The sequence below is a fragment of the Littorina saxatilis genome, unplaced genomic scaffold (assembly GCF_037325665.1).
Source record: "Littorina saxatilis isolate snail1 unplaced genomic scaffold, US_GU_Lsax_2.0 scaffold_2038, whole genome shotgun sequence".
NCBI classification, from domain to species: domain Eukaryota; kingdom Metazoa; phylum Mollusca; class Gastropoda; order Littorinimorpha; family Littorinidae; genus Littorina; species Littorina saxatilis.
The window spans coordinates 4409-18183 of record NW_027127285.1 but is presented as its reverse complement, the minus strand read 5'-3'; the positions used below and the strand labels follow the sequence as shown (position 1 = coordinate 18183).

General features: G+C 40.0%; 2 protein-coding genes across 2 annotated transcripts; both read right to left on the bottom strand.

The window, feature by feature from the left end:
• Window positions 1-2745: 2745 nt before the first annotated feature.
• On the bottom strand, window positions 2746-5218 carry LOC138955749 (endoplasmin-like). The gene is made up of 5 exons (XM_070327291.1): window positions 5043-5218; window positions 4476-4554; window positions 3942-4097; window positions 3604-3687; window positions 2746-2982 (listed from the first exon to the last, which is right to left on the bottom strand). Exons 1-5 carry the CDS (start codon window positions 5201-5203, stop codon window positions 2950-2952), a joined length of 513 nt encoding a protein of 170 aa, XP_070183392.1. The 5' UTR covers window positions 5204-5218; the 3' UTR covers window positions 2746-2949.
• Window positions 5219-6566: 1348 nt separating this feature from the next.
• LOC138955748 (radial spoke head protein 4 homolog A-like) lies at window positions 6567-13250 on the bottom strand. The gene is made up of 7 exons (XM_070327290.1): window positions 13001-13250; window positions 12092-12281; window positions 11333-11608; window positions 10824-10881; window positions 10282-10395; window positions 8615-8712; window positions 6567-6572 (listed from the first exon to the last, which is right to left on the bottom strand). Exons 1-7 carry the CDS (start codon window positions 13159-13161, stop codon window positions 6567-6569), a joined length of 903 nt encoding a protein of 300 aa, XP_070183391.1. The 5' UTR covers window positions 13162-13250.
• Between the last annotated feature and the right edge of the window lie 525 nt (window positions 13251-13775).

Here is a 13775-nt window from a genome sequence, read left to right as displayed (position 1 = left end):
CCTACTGCTTTTGTACTTCTTTCAGTTCTGACACATGGTTCACAACGGTTTTCTTCACTGAATACCGTTGAGTAACCATATGGTACCAGTTCCTATCCCATACTCATCTAGTCATCTGCCTTAGTTGCAATTCCTAACGGTCAATGTTTATGAACATACTTTTTTTCTCTTTTAATTCTTATCTTTGATTTACTATAATTATGCAGTGACCTATATTAGCAGGGCCGGACCAAATGAGTTGTAAGGGGGGGGTTCCTCCTTTTTTGGGGGGGCAAATCAGCGAAGTGGCGAAACCACAAGCGCGCGCCTGCAAAGCAGGCGCGCGAATTAGGGGGGTCCGGGGGCATGCTCCCCCGGAAAATTTTTGAAAAACGGTTAAAATCTGTGCAATCTGGTGCATTCTGGGCCTTGTTTTGAGGGTTAAGAGCAGCATTGTTTTGGTGCTAAAACTAGTAAAAGTCAAAGCAAGGTACATGCTTTTTCCAGGGGTGGGGTTCCGGAACCCCTGGAACCCCCCCCTGGGTCCGGCCCTGATTAGTATAGGTCTATGCCATATGGTGCCAGTTTCTACCCCACATCATCTACCTCCTTTCTCCCCGATTACCCGCCGCAAACCGCATGCTGGCCCCACACACACATGACTGCCAAACACTGAGGTCTGGCACAATTGCACACGGTCGGCAGGAATACCAGAATAGCGCAGGCACACTTTGTTCTTGCTGTGGTTTGGGAACAGCTACAGGTGTGTTTGTGTCCCGCTTGGTCTTGCCGGCATTTGTGCAAATGTTTGTGCAAGATGCCGTTACCACCTTTGATTTCCCAGTTTTATTCTCCTCAGTAACCGCTGCCATGATGAGTCACCGTGCGAAGACTTGACTGAGGTTAACCGCGGCGGGTACCTGCATGATGTGTATTGATAGTGATGTCGTTTTAGTTTGCTGCTGTCACACCCTGTGGCCTGGAGGTTGCGTTTGCGTTGTTGTGCAGTATACTTTCTTAAAGGTTATTCGCGTAAGATGTCAACAGGCGACGTGGATTATGTTCATCTCGTGTGTGTGTGCGCTTAGAACTGTACCCACGGAATACGCGCGATATAAGCCTCATATTGATTGATTGTGTGTGTGTGTGTGCACAATTTCTTGTGCCACGGCTTGAGGAGCAAAAGCTGCCGATTATAGTTCGAGACTACATTTTCGAACAGAAATATGGACAATTCTGTCCACAGCAATACGTTTTCACAGACTTGAACAAGTACACAACCTAAAAAGGCACGTTTCATGTTGCATTCCCTGGAATTGTTTTCTAAAATATTTCAGTCCCTGAATAATGAAGTTATCAGCTTAATTACTTTTGAATAGGACATATGGAGCAGATGGCAGGTGGGACAAAAGGGCCTTCGATCATTGGTAATGCCTTCTCTTCACTCACAATCAAAACAGTTAATGAGATATTCAAAGCTGATATTCCACATAACGAATGGGTAAGAACTACGAAACAAAGGGATGTAAGCTATCTAAGAATAGACTATATATAGTAGACAACTACAGTGAGCGAGTTATGTGGAAGCAGTCAGACCTGGAATGAAAATGAACAAACGACTTTCATCCTCTTTGAAATCCTTTCATTGAAATGAAAGAAAGACTTTGAGGATGAAAGTTGTTTGTTAATTTCAATGATCCTTGAGACTTTGTTTCGTAGATCTTGCCATTAGCTCTCTGCCTTCTTTGGTTATAACAGATTATCCCAAACTGTGTAAACAGACCTAGTTCTCTCAAACGTGATCAATGGACACACATTCACACATATGCCAATAAAGAAACACAGCACAGTCTTTTGAACAAAATAAAGTGTAAAGTTTTAATGGCTGACAAAGAACGTACAACATACAGCGCACCACTTGGTGTAAAGTGACAAAGAAAGGTGCCAACAGATAATCCATACACATTTCATTCGTGCCAGCATTTTTCTCTCATTGCCATAATCAGACCTAACAAGCATACATCTCTTTGGCACCACCGTTCAGTCAAAACAAGCAAGCACCTCTTCACATTTACAAGTCATTGAACAACTATGCAATGAGTTCTCTTTGGAGAATGATACGCAACACTCGAGAAAAACAAAATGAGAAGGTCTTTCACTTTAATGTACAACTGACATGTAAACCCTTAATATTCAAATGTCAAAGGATGCCAAAAAGTCATTTTCTCGCAAACAAAATATACATATGATGCATCACTACTTTTACACTTTTGGTCTCAAACGCGAATCTTTTTCTGTTAAGTCACTCTGCGTCATCTTGGCTATCTTCGAATACTATATATCAGCAGAGGCCAGGAAAGAGCACAACAGACCTTCAATCTAATTCCCATGACAAATAAAAGTAGGAACAAAATTGTTTAATATGCAATGGAGCTTTGAAAACCTGCAAAAATGAAGACACCACAACCTAAAAAGACAACACTCCACTTGTTTCATACCCTGGAATACCACCCTGAAAAAAAGTGTCTACTATCTAAGCTGAGCATAACTGATCCTTCCCTAAACAAACTAAAAGATGTAAAACAGCTGAAACTCCAAAACTAGCAATAGCTGGGAGAAATCCAAAATTGCTGTCTACACATCTAAAGGTGTACAACCAACGATGATCATTATAAATAAGTCTTGGACAATCAAATGTTCTAATTTGAGCATGGTGTTTGAACACCTTTGCAAAATCATGCATATGAAAATTCTTGTAAGGAATCTTTCACAATTACAGATATTCTCTGTATCTCCCATGTCTCTGCTGTTAAAACTTGGTCGCACTCTCCTCTCTGATGCTGATATAACAGTGAACTGTAAGTCTGAAGACACAGCTGAGTCCCTGAAATTTCCCTCCTTTCCGTCGCGTTTTATCACATTCATACAGTCTCTTCATGCATCTCCCACACATCAGCACCACACACATGCCTAGAGCTCCTCGTGTACTTTTTCACTGTCATCCTGCAAACCCAAAATAGGACATCAAGATTTTTGCCACACAAGTTAATAAAAGACATATCACAATTCAACATCAGTAAGCACAAGTTTGAACAGACAGGTTCCAAAAAAAGCCTAAATAAGTTGAAAACCACTAAAAACCAAACCCGGTCTTAGTCCTGTGCACTGATTCAATTAATTAACCATATCATACGCAAAATATATAAATATAATTATGCCCTTTGCCAAAAGTTCTGCACTAGGTTTGCGAAGTTGTTAACCACACCTTACACAGACAGGGATGGCCAAATCTCAAAATGTTAACTCGCCAGCCGGGCGAGTAACTTCAAGAAAGTCACTACCCCAGACAAATTCTGCTGGCCCGGTACATACCACAGTTGATCTGCAGTGTTTATACGGCTTTAAAACAGGATATTACAACCAAAAGGGTCGCATTTGACGAGAATTTTCATTGGCCAGCCGGGCGAGTTGCCAGGCGGTTTATTCTAGGCCGGCGGTTTTTTTACTCGCCCCTGGCGACCGGGCGGATGATTTGGTCATCCCTGCTTACACATTCAAGGCTTATCCAGACACATCCCGATGTGAACGCAGCTCGTTTTCAATTTCAAACCGATGACCACTAACCTTAGCATCGTCATCCTCAGCATTCACTTCCTCCCCTTCCTCTGGTGCCTCCTCGTCCTCTTCAAACACAGGCTCCTCCTCCACCTGTAGAACCAGGAGCAACAATGACATTTTCACCTGCACTCCATGGGCAATTCTGGGGGGAGGAACTCACTACAAAACATGCTGTGTTGTTCCCAGCCTCAGAGGACAAAAGGTTAGTTACTGAGTTGGACCGGGATTGAAGATATGACTGTGTAGGACTAAATGTCCTTGCTTTGAAAAACTTTCAAGTCTGCGCCTGAGTAAGAGTGTGTGGTGTTGTTGCAGGTTTGAGTAAGTATCATAAAAGCACCCACCTTTGCATCTAGCGATACATCCATGCTGAGCCTCAACATGCGATCAATGCGATCAGCAAAGCTGGCACTGTCAGATAGCATGTAGCCTGATCGTAACGTGGCTGTCTCAAACATCACCATGGCAAGATCCTTGGCGGTCTGATCCTCAGCATTCACCTGATAAACACACAACAAACGGCTAAAAGTCAAATCTCAAAAGCATAATGACTAGAATACAATACAGCATCGACCGGCGTGACTAGTTTCTTTCCAGCTATACAATCAGTAATATATTTATCCTTGACTGTAATTTAGTGGAAGAAGCATTCCCATGCTGTTTTCAACAGCTCTTAGGTAGCTCAAATAATATGATTTTTTTCTTCTGCATATTAAGTGTGCTTCAATTTTCTTGGTTACATATTGTAAACCTAAACAGTCAGATAACAGAAATACACACGAATGCGCCCCTGCAATACAAAACAGAACCTTGGAAACACTCTCTCCCCTTTGTATGAATGGGAAACTTTAATATCACAATTTTATCATGCTACCCACCTCGACTCGGGCCTTGAGCTCTTTCATGAGAGGATGGCGAGGGTTTATTTCAAGCGTCTTCTTCTGGGTGGAATAGAATCTGTCAATCGAAAGACAAGTTTTACATCTCCACTGCCAGTAAGGCACTCTCCTTTACATGAAAACCATACCTAGTACAACAAATATAAATACTGCCTAAAGACACTATGGCTGTACAGCATCGTTATCCCTGGATAAACACAAAATTCTTCAGTCTTACTGCATATCAGCTATCTCTCACAACAAAGATAAAGATAGCTTTGAGACACTACTGCCATAAAACACTGTTGGCCAAAGAGAAACATAAAATTGTCCAGTCTTATTGCATATCACATATCTCTTACAACAAATATAAAAGATAGCCTGGAGACACTACGATCGTAAAGCACTGTTGGCCTAAGAGAAACATAAAATTGTCCTGGCTTTCTGCATACCACCTATCTCTCACAACAAAGATAAATATAGCCTAGAGACACTATGGCCGTAAAGCAACATAAAATTCTAATCTCTCACAACAAACACAAAGAAGATAAACCTTGAGACACTTACGACTGTGATGCATCGTTGGCCTTGGCGTACGCCTGTGCTCGCTGGATGCGCTCCATGTTACCAGACCAGCCGTACTGACTGGCTACCAGGGCACAGGGGGAGTCAGCCAGACGCTCGGTGATTTCTGCCTTCTCGATCTGCAGATTACAAAACAAACTCATTACATTTGCAATTTTTTCAAAAGTTAGACATTTGTTCAACAACAACAACAAGAAGAGCAAACGCTCGATCGAGTCACTTTCGCAGTTCTGAATATTATATGAGGCATCAGATGGACAGGAAGAAATTGCTATTCACAACACAATGAGTCACGTTCACATAAAATTTGAGCCCGGTCACTTTTATAGTTTCCGAGAAAAGCCCAACGTTAAGTTGTGTGTTGCCGAACAGAAAAGGCTAGTTATCTCCCTTGTTTTTCTGATAACGTTCGTAAAAGGCTACAGATGTAAATACTTTGATGTAAAGAATAATCCTACAAAGTTTCAATCACATCCGATGAACTTTGTCAAAGATATAAAATGTCTAATTTTTCCTTTGACGCTGACCTGTGACCTTGAAAAAGGTCAAAGGTCAACGAAACCATCGTTAAAGTGTAGAGGTCATTGGAGGTCACGACTAAACAAAATATGAGCCCGATCGCTTTGATAGTTTCCGAGATACTTTGTCAAAGATATAAAATGTCTAATTTTTCCTTTGACGCTGACCTGTGACCTTGAAAAAGGTCAAAGGTCAACGAAACCATCGTTAAAGTGTAGAGGTCATTGGAGGTCACGACTAAACAAAATATGAGCCCGATCGCTTTGATAGTTTCCGAGAAAAGTCCAACGTTAAGGTGGTGTCTACGGACGGCCGGCCGGACGGCCGGCCGGACGGCCGGCCGGCCGTCCGACTAACACTGACCGATTACATAGAGTCACTTTTTCTCAAGTGACTCAAAAAACAAGAAAGGTAGGTTGTTGGAACGTTTGTTATTGACAAAACAATACATTCACATGTATATTTGTGAATGTATTGCTCTGTCAATAACAAACGTTAAAACAACCTACCTTTCTTGTTGGCTCACGAAGTGTAGCCTATGCGATCGTAACTTTGTCCTGTCTGTGCGTGCGTGCGTATGTGCGTATGTGCGTATGTGCGTGCGTGCGTGTGTATGTCTGTGGTAGAAACTTTAACATTTCGTCATTTGAAGACGTCACATTATGGCGTAAGAGGGTTAGACGTCACGCGAAGGAATGTCTCGGTCATTGTTATTTTGAGCGGGCCGAGACTATTTGGCAGTCGTGTCTGTAAGTAGGCTACATGCAGACAGACAGATCTAGATCTAGTGTCTCTCTTTCTTGCACAATGTCACCAATGCTTACTGTGTGTGTGTGTGTATGTGTGACGGAGTGATTGAGTTTGTGTTACTGTTTGTCGATTTCTTACGTGAGCCTTGAAGGCTTCGCCTCTTGTTTTTTTATTCATATCACAGTAGTTTGGCTTGTTGGCAAGAACAGTGAAATGATGTTTGTACATGTATTCATGCTACACCTATACAGATGGTGAATAAATGAACAGAATGTTTAGTGCAATGTGTGGAATGATTGTTTTCTTTCTTTTAGTTTACATTTAGTCAAGTTTTGACTAAATGTTTTAACATAGAGGGGGGAATCGAGACGAGGGTCGTGGTGTATGTGTGTGTGTGTGTGTGTGTGTGTGTCTGTCTGTGTGTGTGTGTAGAGCGATTCAGACTAAACTACTGGGCCGATCTTTATGAAATTTGACATGAGAGTTCCTGGGTATGATATCCCCGGACTTTTTTTTCATTTTTTCGATAAATATCCAGCTTTTTGTAAAAGTTGAGGCGGCACTGTCACACCCTCATTTTTCAATCAAATTGATTGAAATTTTGGCAAATCAATCTTCGACGAAGGTCGGGGTTTGGTATTGCATTTCAGCTTGGTGGCTTAAAAACTAATGAGTGAGTTTGGTCATTAAAAATCGGAAACTTGTAATTAAAATAATATTTTTATTAAACGATCCAAAAACAATTTCATCTTATTCTTCGTCATTTTCTGATTCCAAAAACATATACATATGTTATATTTGGATTAAAAACAAGCTCTGAAAATTAAAAATATAAAAATTATGATCAAAATTAAATTTTCGAAATCGTTTTAAAATCTATTTCATCTTATTCCTTGTCGGTTCCTGATTCCCAAAACGATATGTTTGGATTAAAAACACGCTCAGAAAGTTAAAACGAAGAGAGGTACAGTAAAGCACAGCGCAATCGCTACCGCGCCAAACAGGCTCGTCACTTTCGCAGCCTTTTGCACTAGCGGCGGACTACGTTCAGTTTCATTCTGTGAGTTCCACAGCTTGACTAAATGTAGTAATTTCGCCTTACGCGACTTGTTTTTATTTTCTTTTTTCTTTAAATTTCCTTTTTTATTCTCCCTCTTTCAATCCTTAGATCGTTTATTTTCTTCCTTTTTATATTTAGTCAAGTTTTGACTGAATATTTTAACATCGAGGGGGAATCGAAACGAGGGTCGTGGTGTATGTGCGTGTGTGTGTGTGTCTGTGTGTGTGTGTGTGTGTGTAGAGCGATTCAGACTAAACTACTGGACCGATCTTTATGAAATTTGACATGAGAGTTCCTGGGTATGAAATCCCCGAACATTTTTTTCATTTTTTTGATAAAATTAATGTCTTTGATGACGTCATATCCGGCTTTTTCGTGAAAGTTGAGGCGGCACTGTCACGCCCTCATTTTTCAACCAAATTGGTTGAAATTTTGGTCAAGTAATCTTCGACAAAGCCCGGACTTCGGTATTGCATTTCAGCTTGGTGGCTTAAAAATTAATTAATGACTTTGGTCATTAAAAATCTGAAAATTGTAAAAAAAAAAAAATTTATAAAACGATCCAAATTTACGTTTATCTTATTCTCCATCATTTGCTGATTCCAAAAACATATAAATATGTTATATTCGGATTAAAAACAAGCTCTGAAAATTAAATATATAAAAAATATTATCAAAATTTTTTTTCGAAATCAATTTAAAAACACTTTCATCTTATTCCTTGTCGGTTCCTGATTCCAAAAACATATAGATATGATATGTTTGGATTAAAAACACGCTCAGAAAGTTAAAACGAAGAGAGGTACAGAAAAGCGTGCTATCCTTCTCAGCGCAAGTACTACCCCGCTCTTCTTGTCAATTTCACTGCCTTTGCCGTGCGCGGTGGACTGACGATGCTACGGTCTTGCTGCGTTGCATTGCGTTCAGTTTCATTCTGTGAGTTCGACAGCTACTTGACTAAATATTGTATTTTCGCCTTACGCGACTTGTTTCTTTCTTCATTTGCTTCCTTCCTCATTTTTCATCCTGTCCTTCTATGCATTTGTCATAACAAATTAACTGCACAACTGCAGAGAAAAGAAAAAGACCTATGAAGAAGGATGCCTGTAAAAAAAAAATTAAAAAAGAGAGAGAAGGCAAAAAATAACTGTTGTAGCAACCTGCATGCAACTGAGGTAAAATATGTTTACAAAAACTGCACAACTGCACATTTAGATGCACTTACTGGAGCATCAAGACGGCCAGTGAAGAACTTCTTGACTTGTCTGGCGCCAGTGATCTGTGCTGGTGTGACTGGGGGAAGTTTCACCCACACTTTGCCAGCTGAAACACAGCAAATTATTGTCATAATAATAACTAATAAGTATATTCTATGGATCTTCTTCTTCTTCTTCTTCTTCTTCTTCTTCTTCTTCTTCTTCTTCTTCTTCTTCATTAATGTGCTGAAACTCCCACGTTCACTCATATTTTTGCACGAGTGGGATATTACGTGTATGACAGTTTTTACCCTGCCATTCAGGCAGCCATACGCCGCTTTCAGGAGATTATGGATCAAATCCTGCAATAGTTGTAAGCGCCTGGCAAAGACTATTAAATAGAAAATATGTAAACAAATAAACAATTCTATGCATGATGTAGTTTCAAATGCATCTACATTGACTATTAATTATAATTACAAATAAGGACATCAAGTGCTAGATATTTCAAAGGAACATAAGAAGGGGCTGTTATTACATGTATCTGTTGTGTGCAGTTACCTCCCATTAATCTCAGTTTGTAGCATACAATGACATTATGGCGTGCCTCTTTCTATGATCTACCTCAGAGCGTGTGTAATGGGTTTCTTCTTGTCTGCTCAAATGTGAGAGATCAAAATTCCTTTTGTGCCTCTCTTTAAATTTTTATTATTCTATTTCAATGTTTACTTTTTTGTCTTCAAAAGCTGCCAAGCCAAATGTTTAAAATATATGCTCTTTTCCTCCCTTTTTTAAACCTTGCGTAAACAAACAGCAACAAGAAGGGCAAAGCCCATACGACTCACATGCTTGACCTTGACCTTTACATGACCTTGACCTTCAGCTAAACCTAGCAATGACATCATACACTAAGAACTGCTTTACACATTTTTCCTACCAAAATACATGTGACCTTGACCCAAGGTCAAGTGACCTTGACCCAAGGTCAAGGTCATCCAAGGTCATGCAAAACAAAGCTGTTAATTCAAGACATAGGAAGTACAATGGTGCTTATTGGCTCTTTCTACCATGAGATATGGTCACTTTTAGTGGTTCACTACCTTATTTTGGTCACATTTCATAAGGGTCAAAGTGACCTTGACCTTGATCATATGTGACCAAATGTGTCTCATGATGAAAGCATAACATGTGCCCCACATAATTTTTAAGTTTGAAACAGTTATCTTCCATAGTTCAGGGTCAAGGTCACTTCAAAATATGTATACAATCCAACTTTGAAGAGCTCCTGTGACCTTGACCTTGAAGCAAGGTAAACCAAACTGGTATCAAAAGATGGGGCTTACTTTGCCCTATATATCATATATAGGTGAGGTATTAAATCTCAAAAACTTCAGAGAAAATGTGAAAAATTTGAAAAATAGCTGTTTTTTAGACAACATTTATGGCCCCTGCGACCTTGACCTTGAAGCAAGGTCAAGATGCTATGTATTTTTTGGGGGGCCTTGTCATCATACACCATCTTGCCAAATTTGGTACTGATAGACTGAATAGTGTCCAAGAAATATCCAACGTTAAAGTTTTCCGGACGGCCGGCCGGCCGGACGGACGGACGACTCGGGTGAGTACATAGACTCACTTTTGCTTCGCATGTGAGTCAAAAATACCCCCCATTACATGGCATTGTCAAAATACTTACGGTCATTGCAGACAAAGTAGAACTTCTTGTTGACACCTGTTTTGTTGTCTTCCTTTGGCGTTACGGGTGGTGGTTTGAATTCTGGCTTTGGTGTGTCATCCTCCTCCTGTTCCTCTGTAAAACACACAGCACACAAAGACATTACAGGTTTTCCGTTCTATATATGTGTAAGAGTTGCATTGCATGATTTCTCACTATTTGGACTTCCTCATTATTCCTCTCTAATAGTTATTTTTCCTTCCTTTTATTTTCTTCTTTATTAAGACATCCTTTTTAAAAAATATGTCCCCTTCTTTACAGTTGATCTTTCATGTTTCAGTTTGTTTCTGCTCCTTTTCCTGACCGCTATTTACACTTCAAGCTTTCATAAGCATGAAAAACATTCAATCATTCATAAATTCTGTAATTTACCTTTAACGATCAACAACTAAACACTGAAATTAAACGGACTCAAAGGGCATTTTAGAGATTTGTTTTGCTCCAGGATCATCTATTATTATTTTATTTTCATAAATTCTCTTATAGGCGTTTATTTCACACACCTCCTTCTTCGTCATCTTCTTTCTCCTCCGGAGGTTCATCTTCTTGGGCCTCCTCAACCTGCAAAAGCAACAAACACAGTGTTTAGGAATGAAGTCAATAAGAGGATTGGCATTTTGTCAACTGCCATGCTCATGATCTTGAATTCTGTAGCTGCAAATATGTGGCAAAATTAAGGAAGCTATATGCTTCTTGCATTTACAGGTATGTACATTATGCAAATATGATGTAGATGATCTTCAGGATCTCTTTTTGGCTTGAGAAAACTGTACTAAAAATAAACAACACTAAAATTTGGTAGTAAATTCCTTTGTTTTTGTCACTAAATTTTCTTGTCATACTTTGCTCATCTACATGATTTCTTCGGATGGGTTGGAGATTTAATTGATGAAGACAGTGCTGCAGAAGCAGCTTTTTGATTAAGTGATAGCATTTCAAGACATACAACCACATACAAATCAGTGTTTTAGGGACTCTAACTTTTCCCACTAAAACACTAACAGTCTCTCACCTCCTCTTCTTCATCCTCCTCTTCGTCACCCTCCCTGTACTCGACCTCAGCGACGTAATAGTTTTGTTCTGTGCCGAGCATCTTGCCCCAGAATCTCAAGTGCTGCAAGGGGTGGTTATCCACTAAGTTTTTCAGCGCCAGCCACACACGGATCATCTCCTCGCGGTTCAAACCGATCCCAGCTTGCTCAAAGTAAAAGCACAGCTCCATGAGGTTGGGGAGGGGGGTTTCCACTTCCTCATCCTGGGCAGCCTCCTCCTCCTCACCTTCACCTTTCTGTAAACAGTAAAGACATGAATGGTCAGAGGGATTTAAAATCAGGGGAGAGGATATGCCTGTGTGGCGTGGTCATAAAGAGTCTGAGTTGATTTTCTTTGGTGTCAATAATTCTCTCTCTCTCTCTCTCTCTCTCTCTCTCTCTCTCTCTCTCTCTCTCTCTCTCTCTCTCTCTCTCTCTCTCTCTCTCTCTCTTTCTTTTTTAATGTCTTTCACTAATCTATATTACATGCAAAAGTTGAAAAGGGTGCAATTTTTATCAAGTTAAACAATCAAATCAAATATTTGTTTTTCTTCCATTTGTATGGTGTGTTAACCCAGCTTTCTGGTGTACTTAATCTCCACCTTGTCTCTCAATAAACAACATCTTTATGGTTAGAGCTTGTACAAGTTTGTAAACGAGGTGTTTCCCTTATCATCAACACAGAAATATGCGTCACCAATCAAGCTCTACAGTTGCTAAGTAAAAGAATGCTAACTTACAGAAAAAAGCTTCTTCTGAATCTGTGCGAGGGCAACCTCTGTAGATCTGTCGATTTTCTCTTGGACTGTGTCGACATCTGATGTGAACTTAGACCTCTTGGCGTCTTTGCTGACATCTTCAAAGACGTCGACAACATTGTCTGGCCGCTCATCAAGCACACGGGTCAAAACCATAGACAAGTGGTCGTACCTGTAAAAGCAAAGGCATGATGGTACATTTTTCATTGTATTATGTGCGTTCTGTGCATGTCATAATTTAATGGTGTAGAACTCCAGAAGAAAACTATAAAGTTTTTTTATGAAGAGCTGTGATATAAGAAAGACATACCATTCTCTAATTATGTTTTTGTCTTTGGCTATGACTTTATACTCGTGATATTTATTCGTAGAACACAATTAAGCTCTGTTTAATCTTTTCTATAATTAAATTGCTTTTATATCTGAACCTTATGTGAGTTTGCTACCTTTTCTTCTACTGAAACTTGTGTTATTAAACTGTGTCTCTACCTTAATAAAAGATACATCTAGTATACAGTATATTAACACATACAGTACTTCTACACATACACATTAATATGTACAGTAGTGGCCAAACAGATGATATGCTAAGGGATACTTTATCTGACTTTGATTCCAGGCACACAATTAAAATAAGAAAAAACAGAAACACATTCCATACTGGAATCACATATTCTCTTTTGTATAACATGGTTACATTCTACTTTAATACATGTGTAAAACTGTAAGTGGAGATAGACGCGTTAATTACTGCAGGCACCGTACGTGTTTGTTTTACTTGCTTAAAAGAAGAAAAAAATTCTGTTCATGAATTGCTCATCTTCAGTGTCATTTCAACGTGAATCAAATAGTCAAAATACGAACGAATAATGAGTACCCTAGGATACTCACAAGTTGAGTCCTGTGTTTGTGCTGGCAGTCAGGAGGTAAGATTTGGCTTTCAAGAAGTCTTGCTCTTTTGGTGTCATGTCTTGGGGGTCTCCGATGGAAGTTGTTGAAGCCACCGGCGTCGCTGCCTTGGAGCCATCGCTTGCTATGTTCTGATCAGACATTTTGGCGATTCAGAACACTTCCTCGCCCAAAAAAAACCTTGCCTGCACCGTTTCCTAGGTCGTGTAGTTGCTACGGTAAACAGCGCAGGTCAAGAGCTTTTCGTCACTTCCGTTTTGTGTCTTGCTATTCTGGTGACGTAGTTCACATTCGGCGAAGTCTGCTCTGAGAGCCTTTTCAACTTTTTTGTGTTGTTGACATTCTTTCTGTTTGTTCCCCGCATCAGAGCAATAGTGATCAAAATGTGATCGTTCGCCGATTCAAGCTTCTTTTTAAGTATGTACGAGTCAAGAGCTTCTTTGTTTGGTAGATTATTTGTGACGCCTGCATCGCTTCCGTGAAATCCAACGCAGTGCAACTCCGCGATTCTGACGGTCGGTGCATCTTCAAGTACACACTGTGTCATCTTGACAATTTTCCCAGGAATTCGAATTGTGTTCCCTCCCAGAGCCTTTCACCTGGCACCTCGCATTGCCGTGATCGTTCAGCTTGTGAAATTAGGACGCGGTTTTATGATGAAAGGGCGAGGTTGTTGACTCTAGCGTGAACGTCTTTTATGAGTCACTCCTTGAGGCCAGGTATAGGTATCTGTGTAACATAAACATTGACATGCTCC